The sequence below is a fragment of the Calypte anna genome, chromosome 11 (genome assembly GCF_003957555.1).
Source record: "Calypte anna isolate BGI_N300 chromosome 11, bCalAnn1_v1.p, whole genome shotgun sequence".
NCBI classification, from domain to species: Eukaryota; Metazoa; Chordata; class Aves; order Apodiformes; family Trochilidae; genus Calypte; species Calypte anna.
In genome coordinates this window covers 15,315,457-15,335,029 of record NC_044257.1, presented here as the reverse complement: position 1 = coordinate 15,335,029, position 19,573 = coordinate 15,315,457, and the positions used below count along the sequence as shown (strand labels likewise).

Sequence of the window (19,573 nt, the reverse complement as noted above, 5' to 3'; positions counted from 1 at the left end):
TCACAGTAAGTGACACTGGTTTCTCATGGAAGTTATTCTTTGGTCATAATTCTGTATTTCCAGTCCATGAGGTCATGGTGAAGGGGTATATGATGTTGGAAGAGAAAACCTCTTCTTGGTGTTGTGTTCCTCTGGGAGGTTGCCATCTTTCAAGTGTCCTAGATTGGCGTCATCCATTTGAGCTCATAGCCAGCACACTTTTATCTTCTTTGTGCAGATGCAGCTGTCTAATCTGCAACTCCTACTACAGTTACTAACATCTGACAGAAAGACAGCAGGGGTAAAAAGTCTTCTCAACGGCTCTAGCAGCATGCTCTAGGCAGGGCTTGTCTCTTAATGCTATTGTCTAAACTTGGGGTTTAGGCTTTATGAGGCCTGTTAGGTGGGAGAAAAATTATTTCATAGATCTGTGTATGAAACTAACAAGGAGTATTTCCATTCTGGTCATACATAATATCTGTACAAACTAATTCTTTTCTCCGTATTTGCACAGCCTAGGCTTAATCCAGGGCAGGACAAACCATGACATTAAAAGGCTGTTAGTGACTATAGTTCCCATAGAAGAGAGCTCAGGCCATGGAGTTCAGTGTAAAAAAATTATTAATTTGTGTAGGTGTTTGTGGGATTGAGCAGCATGAGGTATGGCAGAGTTTGCTCTTCTCAGCCTCTAACTGGAAGCTCTATCTGCTCATTAGTGGGGGTAAGCTGTAAATTTACAGCTAGTCTATAATTACCCTTAACTAACAATGTGAGGGTAATAACTGGACTCTTTTTTCCTCCCCTCTCCCCTCCTCCACAGGTGTCCAATGTGGTTATTTACACCTGTGAAGACTGAGTAAGAAAGTAGGTATAAAATGCTGCCATTCTGGTTTGGCAGTGTTTAACTACCTTGTAAATGAATGTTCAAATTTTCAGGTAGAAGATTGGGTCCTCTTTCAAATCTTTTTTACTTTTTTAATCCTCAATCTTTTTATCCTTTTCTACTATCCTGAATAGAATATCTCGGGTGATCATGCAAAGTGATGCTTCAGTAGGGAATTTCTTAAGAGGGATTAATTCTAAAATTATATAAGAAATCTCATTATTTCATCAAACACTCCGCAAGAACACTGTGAATTTAAGTAGCATGCATGGATACTCCTTTGGGAATATGACAGATCATTTGAACTGTGTTTTCATTAGGAAAATGCACTGCTTTTCATATCCGTGCAAGCATTTAGTACTGCGGATTATAATGCTCTCATGAAACCCTTCTGCACTCAGCCTTGCCAGGTTTATCAGTGGGATTTTTGTCAGAGTAAGGATCATAGGACCTATCCTAGGTCACAGGACAATCATATGTGCTCATGAACCCGTTACTCATCAGCTTGCTGACAGCTGTTTCCTTAAGCATTTCTCTTCATTTAAAACTTGAGAGCTTCTTTAAGTTGGAGGAGAATTGAGATGGTTTCCTGTACTACTGCAGAAAAAAAATCCAGTATTCTTTTCCCCCCTTTTTATGGAGCGTTTTCATTCTGTTCATACAAACTGTGTTCTCTGGAGTGAGGGTTAAATGCATTCTTGACACTTGATTCCCTCCCCTGCCTGCTGACTCACCATTTTGTTGGCACCCAGCCCTGGTAGAGTTGTGCTGTGTGTTTACCAAGTGCTGGAATCAAATCGCGACGCTCTTGGATTTTCTCGTATTTGAAGCGGTCAGGAAAAGTTTTAGCCTCCCAAAGCAGCTACATCCCAGCCTACGTCTCTAAAGCTCAGTTTAATCTTTCAATAGAGTTTTAGCAAAAGGGGATCTATTTAAGAAACAATATTTAGAGAGGGACAGTGTCTTTGTGTTCTACCTAGTTACAGCCATGTATGGAAGATGAATCCTATGAGGTGTAATGCGGTTTGGTATTTCATTAGCATCCAGGAAAAAAAGTCTATTTGTTTTATCCTATTACATGCAAATGCATGAAAACTATAATGTCCTGTTTTTCTGGTCTGCTTAAGTTAGGCACAGTGTGGTGCTGGGGGTGGTCTGGGTATTATCATCATTGCTTTTTTCAGATGGGCTGTGTCACTGGCATAAAGAATTTCCAGGTTGCTTTATAGTTAACAACGTATATTGCTTCAGATGTCATTCCTGGGAGCAGCCCTGTGCAAAGGAGTGATGAAGGGTCATTATGGCAGGAAAACCCACAGAGGGCTGGTGGACCACTGATATTATTAAGGCTTGCTTTCAGAAATAAAGGGAGGATGAGGGTCAAGCAATTGTCAGCTCCATACCCCACACTCCAACCAGCAGGCATGCTGCTGCAGATCAGCAAAGCTGTGCTCATCTGACCTTTACCCCTGGAACAGCAGGGAATCCCTTGGCAGCTCGGCTGGCAGAAGTTTGGAGTTGTTGCTCATTATGAGCCTAATGGGCAAAAAGTGGACTTGGAGGGAATTGTTTGCTGGAGTCTGAGTCTCTGACAAAAACCTCGCTGCAGCTGCATACAAAATAAACAAGTGAGAGGCTAAGATAGTGCTGATCTTGAATAATTAGGCATGGGAAGAGTTTTATGTGAATGCCTTGATCCATTTAATGAACCTCTTGTAGAAAGTGAATGCCCTAGAGCATGGTAGGCAGCGTGTGTAATCACTAACCAGAAAGCTGGAAGGACAGCAATATGGAAGTGCTGATCTTTTTGGAGTGATAGAAATTGTAGCATTTATTTACAGTCACATCAGAAACAAGTTTCTGGATGACTGTGATAACTTGCTTCTAGATTACAGTAATTAACTTAATCCTAACAAGTTGAGATTGATGCTTAGTGTTTAAATAATTTTTCATTACAGAAACTCAAATGTTGGATTCAGCTTTTTTAGCTAACATCTTAGGAGGCAGTGGCAGCTCATCAGCCTGGTTCACACATGATGGTTAGTTGCAAAAAGCATTGTAACTTTTCTCAATATAGTTGTTCACCAACATATTTCTGTCTATGGCCAATGTATAAAATAAGTTTCATAGATGTTATATAGTCATCCACGACCCCAGTAAATAAACATGACTGAAGAATTGGGGAAGGTTAAAACACAGCAGAATATGTATTTCTACTAACACAAGTTAGTGATAAAATTGAAAATGTTGATTTTCATTCAGAATTTCTTAAACACTGCTTGTTAAATTTTGGTCTGAAGATATGGAGCCTTGCCTCCCATAGTAATTATTCTTTTCTGACCAGTGCTACATTGTTTTTCAAAGAAGATAACTGCAAGATATTCCCTGTACTATTATGGTGAAGGATTTTGATGTGGTATCTGTCCACTACTGGGCTGATCTAGAAGCAACTTGAGTCAGTAGGAAGATCTCCCTTGATGTTGGCAGGTTTTGGCTTAGACCCACTGACTTTTTTTATAGTGACACCAGTGCTAGAAGCGATAAAGGAAAGGTTTCCTTGGGGGTCATGACACTTCCTTTTTGCTAAGAATAGGACATGAAGTCGCCTTGACAGTATCTCTCACATACAAATCTCAGGTGTTAATGACCTGTCCTAAAAGGAGGATATTTGCTTATTGCATGGAAATTTGCTGAAGGACAGGTGAATTTGCAATGGCCAGGATTGTTCCTGACTCGTTAGCAGCATGACAATTTTTGAGCCAAGAATTTGATAGCGATGACATTCTGTAAGCTGCATCATGATAAAAACTGTTGCAGTCTTTAGGATAATTAAAATCTACCACCTCCCACCAGTTGCCCAATCAGGGTTGCTTTCTAATAAGATATAGCTGGAGATTATATATTCTTCTGTAACCAGTGCATAGTAGAAACTTGGATCTTTTAGTAGTACAAACTTTGTGGAAACTCTCATTGTTTCTTGTGAATTTCTGGTCTTTGCTCCATGTTCTGTGTAAATTAATTAATTTCATATTAAATGATAAACTTAAAAATGATAAATGAAAATTTCCCTTCTTTCTACTATAGTTCCAGGTGAAAACTGTTGTGTCAAGTTAGATGGACTTAATCATTGGATTTCAACAAAGTTCTATTTTTATTACTCATCTGTAAGGAGCAGATTTTGTTCACCCAAAGAAAGTGTATAAATGTACAAATTAGAGCAAAGTGGTGCTAGCACAATTCAAATTATTTGAATTCTAGGTCGTGTTGTTGGGTTTCTGGGTAACTTGAAGCTCTCTCCATGCTACACCTGTAGCTTGGGTTTGAGGATGTTGGATGTCAGAATCATGAACAGCTGGGTTCCATTTTATTAAATTTTATGATCTTCTGAAGGGGCTTCATGAAAAATAAGGCATCAGAGAGGTGAATTCCTGAAGTTAATAGGTACAGAATTTCACCCTGACTTCTTCCTTCTCAACCAAACTGCTGCCTAGCACAGCTTCTGAGACTTGGTTTGCCTTGAAGCTCCCCAGTATCTAAAATTACATCCTTCTGGTTTTGTGATGTGCTTTTATTTGCTGTTTGTTTGTTACAGAACCTTTTCTTGTTCTTTCTAAATGCAATTTTGTTTCTGTCATTCAAAACTCAAAATGAGAAATGACATATCTTAGCTTATGCAGAGTTTTGACTTTGTTTGGGTACTTTTTATATTTTAAGTGGGATTAATGCCTGCTTGTTCTTTTCTACATCTAATTCATAGACTAGCCTTTTGCCTGCTTAAATCTGTAGACCTTCTTTATATATACTTAATGGGTTCCTCTTCCATATAATTTGTTGGTATATTAATTTACAGCAACAAGGACTAACATGTATCTTGCTTTAAAAATTTTGACTTATAATATTTGGATGGATTTAAAAACTTTAAATATTTCTTGCTTTCCTTTACAAATGAGTATTTAAAATAAAACTCCAGTGTTGGCAATCTGTGTTACTATCAAAACATATCAACAAAAATTGTTAGAAAAGAAAGGTGTCATACTCTGTTCATCATGTGCACATTGCTTACAGTCCAGGGCAAGCTATGGGAAGTTAATTCCTGACAAGAGTCACTGTAATAAATAATTGGATTTGTTGATGGTGAAGAAAGACTAAATTGCTCAATCCTCTGCTCTAAATAGCTGACTGCAGTTTTTACCAACAGTGTCTGTCAGTTTTAAGTGAACCAATATAATTGCTAGAACAGAACTGTTATCCTTTGAGTCAACCGGAGGTCATTTTTTCAGACCAGATGGTTTGGGTAATACTGGCTCCCTGTAAAAATGTCCTTCCTTTTCTGCCCCAGGCAGATGTAATTTACAGTTGATCTACTAATTATGGGAGATACATGATTGGAAACAGCATTCACAGATGCTACAGCCAAATAATCACCTTGAATAGAGAAGGGACCCTATGGAAAGACTGCCATCCATAACCATGCAGAAGGACTGCAGGGCAATACAGCTTCACTCTGAATCTGGGTTCTGGGCTGGTCGTGGTGTCCCTTGCAAACAGCACTTTGAAATCTGATTTCCTCATGTGGAGCTCAAATACTGTATGCAGTAGTTGGTTCTGGGCAGAATGCTGAAGTTGATGTGCACACACCAAATGGTGGAAGTGAAAATGGTGAAGATGGTGTCCATTTGAGACAGCTCGCAGTGGATTTCTTGGGTTTGATCATGAAATTATAAATGGGATGGATCATAACAAATGATTCCAGAGTGTTCTTATTTAAGTGTCTTCAGTGTCTTTCAGTGTCCTGGTTTTTGCCATTTGGGAAAAAAAAGGGTTTTAAGTTTAATTTCTCTTTTAAAAAGCCTGCTTTATGCCTGATTTTTTTTAAAGGCAAGAGTCCTTGAATAGCTTTATCATACATAATACAAGGCTCTGTGGCTACTACTCATCACATTCCTTCTGGTTATGCAAAACTGAAAATCACTGCATTGAAATGAAGTTTCAATGTTTTTATTCAAAGCAGCTTCTCACAATGTATAAATACTGCATATTAACACACATGAAAAATACAACTTCTAAGGCACCCAGAAATGTGTCCATACACTAGTTACAGGACCATCAACAAATAAGTTGTGTACAATTTGATCTAGACAGTCAATATTTGATATATCAGAAGATACAAGTCCCTCATTACTGTACCAGTTTCAGAAAATATTTACAACACTGTGATATAGGGGTGCCTGTACCCTTATAATATTATAATATGTACTCATCATTACAAATATTAGAAACTGTTTTAGTCTGTTCCATGGCATTCAGATAAAATAACTTAAGGGCCTAATTTGCCAAGTTCTACAATTAATTATTTGTGCAAGTTCTGAAAATAAATTTACATTGACATAATTTGTGAATTTTTGGTTCTTTGCTTCATCTCAGAGGTTTGGTAATAAGCCTTACCAATAGACATTCATCCTAGCTGAACATCACTCCTTTCCCAATAGGTCTGTGGATACATCTTTTCCCCTTATACTTGACATGGATGAGAATATGCAGTGTTTGTAGCAGAAAGAGACTATTGGATCTTCAGTACAAATGTCAAAGCAGTTCACTGGTGAAGGAACTAATGCTTTGTTAGAATAATGCAATTCTTTGGTCCTTTGTTTTTATGGAAGGCATAATATTTTTATTCACTAAAAATCGAAATCCTGTCTGTGAGGAAGCAAGCTAGTGAATGACTTTCAGTGTAGTATTTAAAGTAGCAGTAAAGAGATTTAATATGGCTTAAAACATACGGTTAATTGGGCAGACACAGATAACACATCCAGGATACCAAGTACCCAAATGTACTATGATTAAGATTGTCTATAAGTCTCTTATGTAAACTTCTTTAGTGTCTCCTAAAGAGTGCTGGCTTTAGCCAGATTTGACTTTTATAGACCCAGCCACACAAAGCCTGAGATTAAACTACTGTGGCTGGGAGCACAAATGCACAGTTTATATATAACAAAGCCCATGCTGACAAGTCTACCTATGTTGTTCAAATGAAACAACCCGTATTACCCTTTTCACAAGAAAAACTTAAGGCCCTGTACTCTGTTTTGCTAACTTTCTTACAGCAATTATGTGGGGAAGTCCTTAGTGCTACATAAGCAATTATGTAGCTTTAAAGATTTCTTGTACCTAATGGTAAGGCTTATTCACAAATGCAATACATTTATAAATTACATTTAAAACTGTAAAGGCTGGCAAAATAATAATAATAATAATAATAATAAAAATAAAAATAAAACAAACCCCAACCAAAACTGTCTGTTTCTCCCTAACATTAAAAGAGCATTTTATTCTAATGAAAAACTATTGGCACAAAACCATTATATTGTAGATTAAAAGAACAGTTAATAGTAGTGAAAAAGATTGCCTAAAACGCATACCCTAACCTACCACAGAAATATAAAAGTTTATATTCTGAAAATATATACTGTATTAAAGTTTGTAAGCTTATTCATTTAAACAGAAATGTACTGAAATAGTAAACTAAGCAACACTTATCTACAGCAAAAATATACATGCAGGACAACACAAAATAAATTGCTTACCTTTAATATCTACAAATGCAAAACTGTAGATTTTTAAAGATTGTACAAAACAATTTACACAAGAATAAAATAACATACTTAACAACAAATTGCATTTATAATCTTAAATACTGTGAATATTAGTAAAGGTACCCAGACTAATATGTACAGTACATCTAGATATCTGAATACCTAGTAAGGACAGAAACAGAAGAGAAAATTGATTCTGATCTTTAAATACTGGAAAAGAAGCTTTTGACATTGTTATTACTCTTTTCTTGAAGGGAAAATAGATTCCATGAAAACTAGACCATAATTGTATAGATATGAACAATTAAAAATGTTAACTATGGTTAGCGCTTGCTTTAATGGAAAAATAAGTATAGAAAATGTATTACAACCATTCCTTTGTCATAAAAAATGCTAAGATACAGATATCTGAAAATTCAGATGAAATGGTGCAGTTTCAGGTCTAACAACTCATGGTTCTTCTCTGTTCAAAGATTTCATATGGAAAGCATACCTTCACATTGCTGAGCAATTCTTCTATATTTATCTACAAAACCCAAGCACAGTATTGAAATAAACTTCCCAGTATCTTATTAACACATGACTAGGAGTTATGGCTCTCTGGACGGGAATAAAGGAAAGAAAGGAAATTGAGGAATCATGGTACTTTCCATTGCTTTTCTTTTCTTTTTTTTTTTTTTTTTTTTTCCCCTCTTTTTTCTTTTCTGAAGTCATCTGCTGGAGGCCTGACTGTGCAAACAGGTATGCATGTGAGTGGTCATTTGAGTAATACCTCTGATTTTAATGGGATTGCCATCCAGGTGACTCTCGTGTGCACACTGGCATAGTAGGGGGTCCTGTGGCCTTGATCCAACCAGGTCTTTGTGAGTGAGCAGGTTGTGGAAATAAGCAGATATTAATATAAAACAAATGGTGCATCTATGACTTCAAATAGATACTGAAAGAATTCTGTTTCAGACATTTAAAATCAAGTTACTTGTTTTGATAAGTTTGAATGAAGAATTTCCATGAGAACTTCTGACTTTAAGGTAATGATTTCCTTAAAATTTAGTGGAACAATTAGGCCATAAACCCAGGACTTTTAAGTATTTATGGAAAAAGAAATGTTATATTAATGTGTTGAAGTCTACTGTTTACTATAATGACCTGTTCTTTAACTTTACAAAGGCTTTGCTGAAACTCTTCATGGAAACACTGGGAGGGAGAAACCTCATTTGCAGAGGTTTGAACCATAACCTGTTCACTGACCTCAAGGATGGAGAACAAGTGCACAAATTACAAAGCAAATAAATGTGCAAAGCTTCTGCTTCAAGAGGTTTTAATTTGGGCATGCTAAATTGGTAGGTGAAGTCACAGAGCATGCTTGTGTCATTTCCATATTAATTGCCTTACTAGCAAGTAAGGAGAACAATCCAGTGTTCAGGAGTCAGTCAGTGTCACTGAAAAGTACTAGGATCACATTCTAAAAGAGCATATTGGATTTTTGTTGTTTATTGTGGACTGCTTTTATGGATAGCCATAAGTTCTTGTAACAGGTGGGGTGGCCAGATGTGGAGAGCTGGGAAAAGCACAACAAAACTTCTCCCTCCACTTAGTTCAATACCTAGCACCTTGTATAAACTGTTGGCCGACACCCAAAGGCCTCCAGAGCAGAAATTATCACACACCTGAGGAATCAGGCAACTACACTAAGGCTCATAAGGATTTGCTTTTAGACTTCAGACCACAAGAGGATGTTTAAACCTGAAAAACAGTACGATGCCACATAACGGCACCACTCACCCTGTTACTGACATCTGGCTAACAGGAATATAGTAAACTTAAATAAAGCATCTTGTTGGCAAGCCCTTCAGTGCTCCTCAAGAAGGCAGAAAGTGAAGAGAGACTTAGGGGGATTCACTGTTTCAGAATCCACTTTTTTTTTTTCCCTTAACCCTGGCAAATGAATCTATTTCATACTTTTTTTTTTTTTATATATAATTTTGCACAGAGGAGCATGCACGTGGCTGTTTCTTTTACTGCCCACAGCATTCAGTGTTTTCTATATATTCTTTATTTTTCTACAGCATTTGCTGCTAAAAACATACTTGCATTCTCATGTGATGCCACTAGTTCAGCCAAGGGAAGTATGAAAATAAGATCTGTGATCAATAAAAAGCTGAATATGAACATAAAATAAATAAGTTAAATAAATTCAACAAAGAAAAAAATTCTAGTAGTTTTTGTAAAACTAACTTTACATATTATACATATAAATTATCAGATTTTCTTTCCATTACAATGTTAGAACAAAAAAAATCATTAAAATATTTCTAAAGTATGGTTTTTGGGTCTACAAAATATTGCGCTGACCCAGTTTTTAGATTGAGCCCTCTGTATCAGCCCAGATGTGTTGTGACAGCAAGAATAAGTTAAGAAAGACAGACAAAATAAATCATTACAGATGGTGTGCCTTATTGGGCCTCAGTGGTGCTTCTCAGCACATGGAATGTATACTTTTATCTGGATGAGCACGTGAAAGATGCAGCCCTCTGTAGAAATTATGTGCACTGAACAAGCCTGCCTACGCCTTGGTTACACAAAATCAAACCAGCTACAAGCAGCTGTGTAGCTCACAAGGAAATCGACACAACCATATGGATTAGGATACACTGTCACAAATTCCTCAAGGATGCATTGCCTCTTGCTTTTTCAAACACAGGTAATGTTTGACTCTGTTCACAAGCGTAGCATTTTCTCTTCAAGTTAGGCCAAGACATCAGACTTCATAAATTTTGTCTTGCAAGTAGCTGAATAATGAATCCAGTCCTTTGGAAGAACTCCACAGCTGTTTTAACATTTGACACTCTTTCTCATTCACATCTTCAAGTCCAGATTTCAGGAAGCTCCGCACGAGACACTTGGACTCTTCCAACACCTAAAGCCAAAATACTGCTCAGTATTTTATTTCAAAACATTATTATGGATATTATGGATATTATAGATAATGGCACGAACGGCGTTTTTTAAACTTCTGACTCTGTTTTACAATCTAACTACCAAATTTGGACACAGAAACTAGATTTGATTTACAGCCCTACCTCCTGATAGTCAGCACTTTTAATATATAAGCACTTCTGAAGTTTAGGTGTTAGTGCCAACATTTTTAAAAGGAATGAGGGATTCTGAAGATCTGCCATGATGCACTAGGAGCTGAACTCTCTGCTTGATCTTGTAATCCCTTGAAATGAAAATGTGTGAGAGGTGGTACACTGGGTAGTTGTTTTCTAGAAAATAGTCTTTAAGGTTATAGAGGTTGGAAACCCAAATGTGGATGTTCTTTTTAAAAAATCTATCCTCATGCATAATTTCCCTATCAAAACAGAAATTAACAGGAAATGGGCTTTGCTGCAAATATCGTTTAAAGTTTGTTTACTTACACATTTGTAAAAGTGAAATATTTTATGAAAGAAGGGTGTTAAGTAAAATAAGCACCCTCTGACTCTTCTGGAGTTAGATTTGCTTAGTGTACACAAGTAGTCATGACAAATCACCAAAGGTTGTTGCAATGGGAAGTCCAATCAAGCCTTCAGTAATTACTGCAAGTTCTTAAAGGCATGAACAGCAGCTCCATGGTTGCTTGCATAGTCCTGCTTGGTTTTCTCAGGTTAATTTTTAGAAGCATTGAGATTGCCTTCTTTAAAATTCTTTTTGAAATATGTAACACCAATATCTATCTCTCAAGGAACCCAACTAGTCAAACAAACCACTTCCTAATTCATAGAGTATTTGGGGGGGCAGAACACCTCATGTAAACTACTGCAGTATTTATGGCAAGGGAGATGCATAGTCTCCACTCAGCTTTGTCAACACCCACACATGAAGCTGACTTCCTATCTGTTTCTTTTTCTTTGCTATTGCAAAATAGTGTTTCTCTTTAACTCAAGTAAATGGTCAATTGCAAACTGTGGGGCCTGTGTGTTTTTCTGGGTCTATTTGTGAACAAGTATCCACAGAACTTGGATGAGCTCATCATGTTAATTGTTTTTGTGACTTCAGCCTGCTTTGCATTTAGGATCTTGGAGAGTAAATGTAGTCTTTGATGGTTTTAACACTCATCTTTGGCCACAAGTTAGCACCAGTCTTCCTAACAGATCTCAGAAGAAAATTTCATTGGCAGCCAGCAACAGTGAAGGAAGAATTCACAGTAGGGCCCAGAGGTTTTCCCTACTCATATAATACATGTTATATCAGCATGATCAAATCAGCTTATGCTACATTTCCAGAGAGTTTCATTCTTAATGTCTTTTGTGAGATCTAATCTACACTTCATTTAATTAAAAATCTCCCGTGTCTCTACCTTCTCTTTTACAATGGATCTTTTAAATGAAACTGAGGGATGTTACAACAGTTTCAGACATGGGTAGTACAGCAGAAACTGCAAAAATCTGCACTTTAGCTAGTGCAGTTTTATTGCAGCCAGTATCATTTTCTTCACTGCATTTTTTCTAAACAAGGATGTGCCCAGAATAGGAGTAGATCTGCCTGAAGGGAAAAAACATAGGAAGTAAAAATAGGAAAGGATTTTATTTCAACTTTTATGTACATAAAAGGAAAGTTATAATCCACTGTGACCAGACTGTGTTCGAATCCCTCTGTGTCTGGATCTCAGCTCTCCTTCACACAGAGGTTGGCTGGCACTATCCTACCCCATTGGTGCACTGTGTAGAACATTTTACAGAATCAGGAACTATGCAGGTGCAGAAAAGAACGCAGACTCAGCTGAAATGTAGTAGGGTAGGACAATGTGAGAGGCAAATATTTTTTCTTACTGGCCCTACAGAGACTTTCCAGTGCTGTTGTATAGTTTCAGACACTTCCACTTTCATGAAGGAAGGTAGAAAATTCTAAAATTCCCTTTCAAAATCTGGGGCAAGGAGGTTCCACTCATACTGAATGAAAGCAAACATGGGAAAGGAATCAATCCCCTTTACCACTGAAAAAATGGGAAAATCCATGAGCTCACTGATCCCTATCCAGATTTTCTGTTGTCACATCTCTTCCCACAGGCATGGTTGTGGAAACTGAGGACCCAACTTTCTGATGTGAGCACACCTTACCTCTGTGAAATGTAAATTAATCACAAAAGAGTTTGATTCCTTACCACTGCACTGCAGGATGCCATCTCCTTCACTCGTAGCATTACTTCTTGGCTAAATGTTGTTGGCCAAAATACTTGTGACACAAGTCCTCTGCTGCAGGCTTCCTGTGCTGTCAGCTTTCTCCCACAGAACAACATTTCATTTGCCTGTGAAACCAAAAGATTAATTGTGATCTTGAGCTCTAAGTTCTTTAAAATTTTTTCCACGCTTGCTTGCTATTTGCAAGATTCTATTTACAAATGGTCTCCTGTATCTTTCCATACTGCAAAACACTTAAAAAGGAGTTTCAGTAGCTATTTAAGGATTGTGCAGGTGGCCAGAGCACAGTATGGGTTTCATTTAAGAGAAATGTGCTGGCATGTGTAATGAATCTGTATTGCTGATTTTACAGGAGTAACTGTCAGTGATACAGTGAAACTGTGCCAAGAGTCATGGAACCCAGTATGAAATGCTTTGTGGGGAAAATTCTGCTTTATTAACTGGCAAAAACTAAGCAACCTTACTGGAATTATTATGGATCTTTGTTAGAGGGCAGTATCTTTCTTGTTGATTTACAGTCCCCCCACAATACAGACAAGTATTCTGCAATATTATTTGCTAATGCATTTCTTCCCTTTCCTACCACAATCTTTACAATCTTTGTTTTCCAAAAAGTGTTGAATCTTTCTTGTGTACCGTGTGTGTAATATATTGAATTCTGAGGTCATTTTGTGATAAGAAATTGGTAGGGATTAGATGAATTTCCCACAGAGTCCGTTTCCATTCAAGACAATTAAGAAAAACAGTTTTTTCTTTTTTTATTTTTAAAGAGAGAAAGAAAGGTTCCTCAGCAATTTGAGGTGGAAAACCTTACCAGTGCAACACCCAGAATTTGTGGGAATGTGTATGATGAGCAGCCAGCTGGAGTGAGTCGGATTGTTGCATATGGTGTCTGAAACCAGGCCTTCTCACTTGCCCAAACGATATCACAGAGGGGTAAAATAGAAGCTCCTAACCCAAGAGCAGGGCCGTTGATAGCAACCACAATTGGCTTCTTAAATTGAATAAAAGCTTTTACAAAATCCCTAAAATAAAAAATAGAAGAAAGATCTTGAATACAGAAGTAGCACTGAGATATAATGTACTTAATCTGAAAATAAACTACAACCACAGACGAACACAATAAATACCATGGCCCAATTTTGTGGGGGCAGATTTGCAAGATACTTTCTAGCTTGGACATGGAAAATTTTACTCATATTTATCTATTTAATCTTTCTGAGTACCTGGGATATTAAAGAGTTTTGTGTATGTTGTTTATAAACTGACTCTTGTGCTTCTTGCAGAATGGTTTGGTTAGGTTTTGTTTTACTTCTGGAACAGTAACTCATGAGTTTGTACACACAGTGCTCCTCAGTTTGGAGCTGCTATGGATCCTAGTATGGATCTGGTGATCTGGTTTGGCAAAGTTGAGGAACATCTTAGAGTGTGAAAGAGAGGAAACTTAGAGGTGGATTACTGAATTATTTTTTTTTGTTAAAAAGATCCTGTGTCAAAGGTTACTCCAAGTCCCATCAATGGATTGGGAGACAGTAAATGTTTATGGCACACCAGAGGAAAGATCAAGACTCACAAAGGGGAGTCAGAGAGAGAGAGAAGTGTTTGAACAGGGGAAGAATTAGGCGAGTGATCTGTTGGGTCTTTATTGCAAATGTCTTTAGCAAAGACATAAGAAAATAAATGCCCTTGCCTGCCTAGGAGAGTAAATGTAAAGTGATGGGAAATAAAGGGAAAGTAAATGTGATTGGATTCATCTGGATGAATGAACCAGAACATGTTAAACTCTGTGCAATGAGGAGATATTTTACATAAGTTACCTACCTGCAATTGTGGAAAGACATCTGTTGAATAGAGCTGCCTATACACCAATTAGGAAAAAGCATGAGTGTAATTGTGGGCAAATTACGGGCACCAGCAGCTCAGTGCACAGCAGGTATATGGAGACAAATGAGATGCTCAATTGCTTTAGAAAAGAGACCTGTATCAATCAAATTAAAGACAAAAGAGGAGATTCTGTTCTGCACTGGATATTTATTAGATCCAGAGGCCATCTTTGCTGACACATTCTAGGAAAGAACAGGTTGTCAAATATGCCCTTTGATGAGTTGTAGCTCTCCCACGGAGGTCAACAAGTCCTAGATTTCTGTGTCTGAGAACAGGAGATGTGCCTTGCAGGTTCCAGTGCTGATCTGGTGAACAATGGAAAACATACTGAAGAGAAGTGTTTTAATGGACTGAAGTGTAAGGGCATTGGCTACATGTGCAGTGAATGAGTTCTGGTTTTCATGCCATCTAGTAAAGAGCTGATTTTTCACCATGGGAAAATAAGAGACTTATGGGAATTGATGCAGCTCTGTTCACAGAGTGAGTAATAAAACAGAAGATCAGGACCAAGAGAGAGTGAGATAAAGAACATCATATTTGTTAGTTAAAAACCATTTCTCTCTAGAAGACAGCAGGGTTAAGGAGAGCTGTGGTTCATTTCTGTTTGCAGAAGCAATGCTGTTCCCTTTTATCATTATTTTTTGGTTGCTTATGGTTGAGTAATGACTGTGGATCACTGCACCTGATTAATTCCAGAATTTTGAGAATCTTAGTAAATAAGCAAGGACGAACTTCCAAGTAGGACTACAGATGGGAACAAGGATGTGATGAATGATAGGTAAAGAGAACAAATCACGGATAAGTGGTGGCAGCAGATCTGAGGATCATACGGAGGCAAAAGAAAAGTGGTGTTGTGGAGAAAAGCAGAAGGTATGTGGTGATAAATGGGACTGGAATATGGAGAAGGAACTGGGGATCTGGAGAGGAAATGGTTAAAAAATGGGGAGAAAGAACAAAGCAAAACACAGTGGAGGGGAAGGTTTGAAGGAAATGTGAAGTTTTCATATGAGTGAGCAAGGAAGGGAGGACCTGGAAATGGGGAGAGAGCAGATCAGAACAGTGAGAAGACACAATGAGTCTCTGTCATGAGGAAAGGATGGGGAGCACAGAGGATGGTACATGCCTGCAATCGGTCTACAGAAGCTGCAGTGTCCAGCACTCCACTTGTGTTCCCTGCTCAGCGCTATTTCTTTCAGTGAGTCATCTTTGTACCCAGAACCTGGCATGTTTCCACGTTTCCAAATCCTAAGTTCACATATGTAGTTTCTGGGCTAGAAGCTCCTTGTTTTAATTCAAAGCAGGCTTTGAAAAGGACTTAAAATCATAACTGTTGTCCAGTAGAGCCAGAAGCTCAAAGACAGGAAACAGTGTCACATGCAGGAGGCTTTTGGTTTTGCTGGAGTATCTGGGAAGCTGACCACTGAATACACTTTGGGATGCTCAGAGACCTCTGCATTGGTGCAGGTCAGGGCTCTTCAGTACGTTAAAGGCTGTAAAGAAGTTGAGCAAGTCACGTTGTCCTTCTTTGTTTTCTTCTGAGCACATCCAGAAGCTTTTGTATCGGGTCACATAATGATTCCTGGCTGATGATGTGACAAGGGAATGCCTTCTGGGAATGCCTTCCAGTGAGTTCTGGGAATACCTTCCAGTGAGACTTTTGACTGTAGAGCTCTGTAGGCCACAGACAGACGTTTGCAGTGCAGTCAGACACACATCTGGATGATGGCAGCTGAGGGTGATGGGTCTATGCTCAGCACCTGGAGAGAAGTTACAGTGCCTCACATCTGGGAGTTGCAAACCCCAAAGGCAATGGATGAAGAAAGGGGCCAATCATTCATGGGACTTGTTGGGTATTTAAGCTTCAGCATCAACTTGTGATCAGTGGACAAGATCCATACTTCAGGCAATGGAAACACATGGTAGTCAAGATTCATCTCATTTTGATAGAAGCCTAACTTGATTTACTGCAGTGGAGGCAGAGATCTATCTGTGAGTTTTAGGACATCCTAACCACTGAAAAAGTGAAGTGTACATTTTTTTCTACACTTATTACAGTGTATTTTCCATGAGTTGAGTCTTTTGTTCCAAGAAAGCACAGAGAGTACAAAATGGAAAACGTAGTGTATTGTTTCCAGAAGTACAATAAAAATCTATTTCCAGTGGGCCTGAAGCTGACATTCCTGACAAGGAGCAATGTATTGTACCAGAATTTCAAGAATGTTCTGTGAGTCCAAGGATGGAAAAAATGAGTATCATAGTCTGGCTTACACTAATTTAAATGTTGACTTGATAAATATACCTATATATTAAATGTGTGTAGATAAATGCATACCTATATAACAACACCTATCTACAAATATTTACATGAATAATATCTGTATCTTCTAATGTAATGTAAGTGTGCCTGTCATTTCAAACAAGAATAGTGGTTTTCTTCCTCATGTTTTTTTTGGTTTCATATTATTGAAAATTCCTCACATTAAAAACAATTTCTAGGATGTGTTCTTCAAAGGGACTTTCTTTTTTTTTTTTTTTTTTAAATATTCCTGATATCCAAGCATAGATAGGTTCTTAAAAACAGGACATAATTTATTGTATTTAAAAAGTACATTTAAAAATCTTTCAAAATAATTGCTACTTGGAGATCTTCAGGAGTACTAAAAAGAGAATTGAAACTGATCTGCAGTAGTTATAACCAAGATAATTGGTGGTTAATACATGCCATTTACTAAGCCTCACTTGTGTATACAAATATATTAAAAATATAGTTGTTGTAAAACAAATTATTTAATGTTCTTTCATACAATTGTTGCATAAAGTTTTAAATCTCTCAGAATATTATTTACTCGTAAGAAGTGGGGGAAAAAAAAGAAACCAAACTCTCTTCTGGTGTAGGCTGGTGAAACTGGTTTTAGTGGAGTAATGTCCATTTATAGTGGAAGATCTGCCAAACATGTATAAAGAATACCTTGTGGATAATAAAAATTTTTGATGATTTACTGTGCAGATTGATTTGTAGACAGCATGTTATAAACCCTGGATTTCTATTAAGGAAATGTGATATATATAAGGAAAGTAACATTTTAGTTATGAAAATAAAGCTACATTTACATATAGATTAAGTAATTTAAGTTAAGAAAATGAGTGGAGACCCTTGTAATAAGGTTCTGAAATACAGTGGCAGACTGCTATTTCAACAGATTATGAGTAAGCCATGGATTTGTACTGAAATTCATTAAAATTATGAACATTAATACAAGTAAAATATCTGCCTTTCAGGAACCACTTAGAACATGAAGCAATAGCTAATTTGGAAAAACAACAACAAAGTTGTGTTTGAATTTAGAGGAATTCTTTGAAATGTTAAATACAGAGAGGTGGAATAAAATAAATCCCTACAGATATTAGCACTGGAATAAACGTGCTCTCTTTTCTCTTAAGTAAAGGTCCAGGTTTCTTCTTACTAAGCAAATTTTTAGGATTATAATTAGACTGTAATCAACACTTCAATACACAACATTTTTTGGACCTGATAAATATCTTTATAATCACACACTGCATTTCATAATTTAGATATCATAGGTAAGCTTGGGTCACCTTATAGCTTCTGCAATCCTAGTGCTTTCCTTTCTTCTGTCATTGGATAACCTGCCAATTAAATATGAGTAATCTAGGCCACTACAGAATACACTTCCCACTGCGCTGAGAAGTAAGAGTTTACTGTCATCAGCTGATGCATTGCACAATGCTCTCCGAACTTCCTTCATGATCTGTGGATAAAGAAAAGCAAACAATTCGACATGCAAGCCGTTGCAATATCATTGCCCTACTTTTACAAACCTTATTGATTTTTTGAGACTTAAATTTGGGGCACTAGTAATACTTATGTCAATTATAAATATTTATATAATTTTAATACACTCAGAATGATCATGCTGAGAGTTTACAAAATATTTTATATTTGGAAGTGCTTTGTAGATGTCTTCTGATTCAAAGAGATTTTAGGGCTTGGCTGTTCACTTATTCTGTGGGGAATTCTGGCTAGCTTATGCTACTGGATTGCAATTTAATAATTTTCAAATATCACTTTTTAATTTTCATTGTGTATATTCAGTGTACATAACTGTATCCTCAGCAACATGGTTATCACAACAATAGTCTTATTAACCTCAAAAGTTTGTAAGCAAAATCTACAAATCCCAATTTTCAGTTCTTCAAGTACTTTGGGTTGTATGACTTGAACCAGAGTAAGGCAGGACAAGAGGACATAACATACATCAACATGACAAATATTCATTTTTTGTGGTCAGTGCTATTGTTAAAGTCTACAAGAGTTAGAGCAAAAAAGCCACTTGAAAGAGAGACATTTTTACACTCTGATTTACAACTGGATCAAGCGATTAATTGCACCACAAATCAAACCTAATAAAAATCTGGATAGAATTGAGCTGCTAGTATTGTAAAAAAATGGCCTTTCATCTGAGCAGAATTGGTTTTCCTAATGATTTTTAAAAGGAAATATTATTTCAAAAACTTCTGATGAGTAACTTCTTGTTTGGTCACAATTCAGAGTATTTTATAATTATCCTCAGCCATTGCAGTTTCCCCTCTTCTCTGCAGTGATTTGTTCTTCCTGCTGAAGCAGGGTCATAATTTCATGTAGTATGACACTTCCTATGCTTAAGCTTCCTGATGTGTCCAAGTACTTCTTGTATGGGGGGTTCTGTCAAGTCAAATGTTTCTTTTCTGCACTGGAAGATTTGCTGTTAGTATAAATTTAGGTAAAAGACAGCAAAATGTGGTTGGGGGATTAAACATGGTTTCTGCATGACAGAAAAACAGGATTTTTTTTCACTATATTCTGTTTCCAAAACTTCTGTAGATCTCTGAAGTACCCTGAAATGTCCCTAAACACAGAAGTTTTGTTTATACCATTCTAGGTAGCCTTTATTTTGAAATACTGTGGCTTGTGAGACCAAGCTTGAACTTGTATGTTCGAATCATGCAATGCAGTGCTGCCTGCTTGCTTTCCATGTGTTTGCATATAAATGATT

The 19,573-nt window shown here is 37.1% G+C and overlaps 1 protein-coding gene across 1 annotated transcript in view; it reads right to left on the bottom strand.

Moving 5' to 3' along the window:
• Positions 1-5,844: 5,844 nt before the first annotated feature.
• The window catches only part of CDYL2 (chromodomain Y like 2), a 58,752-nt gene continuing 45,023 nt past the window's right edge, over positions 5,845-19,573 (bottom strand). Inside the window, exons 4-7 of the mRNA XM_030457943.1 lie at positions 18,117-18,289; positions 13,450-13,660; positions 12,599-12,742; positions 5,845-10,372 (exon numbers count right to left, since the gene is read on the bottom strand). Coding sequence (XP_030313803.1) covers positions 10,214-10,372; positions 12,599-12,742; positions 13,450-13,660; positions 18,117-18,289 — 687 coding nt within the window. The 3' untranslated portion in view covers positions 5,845-10,213. The remainder of the gene's footprint in view (positions 10,373-12,598; positions 12,743-13,449; positions 13,661-18,116; positions 18,290-19,573) is intronic.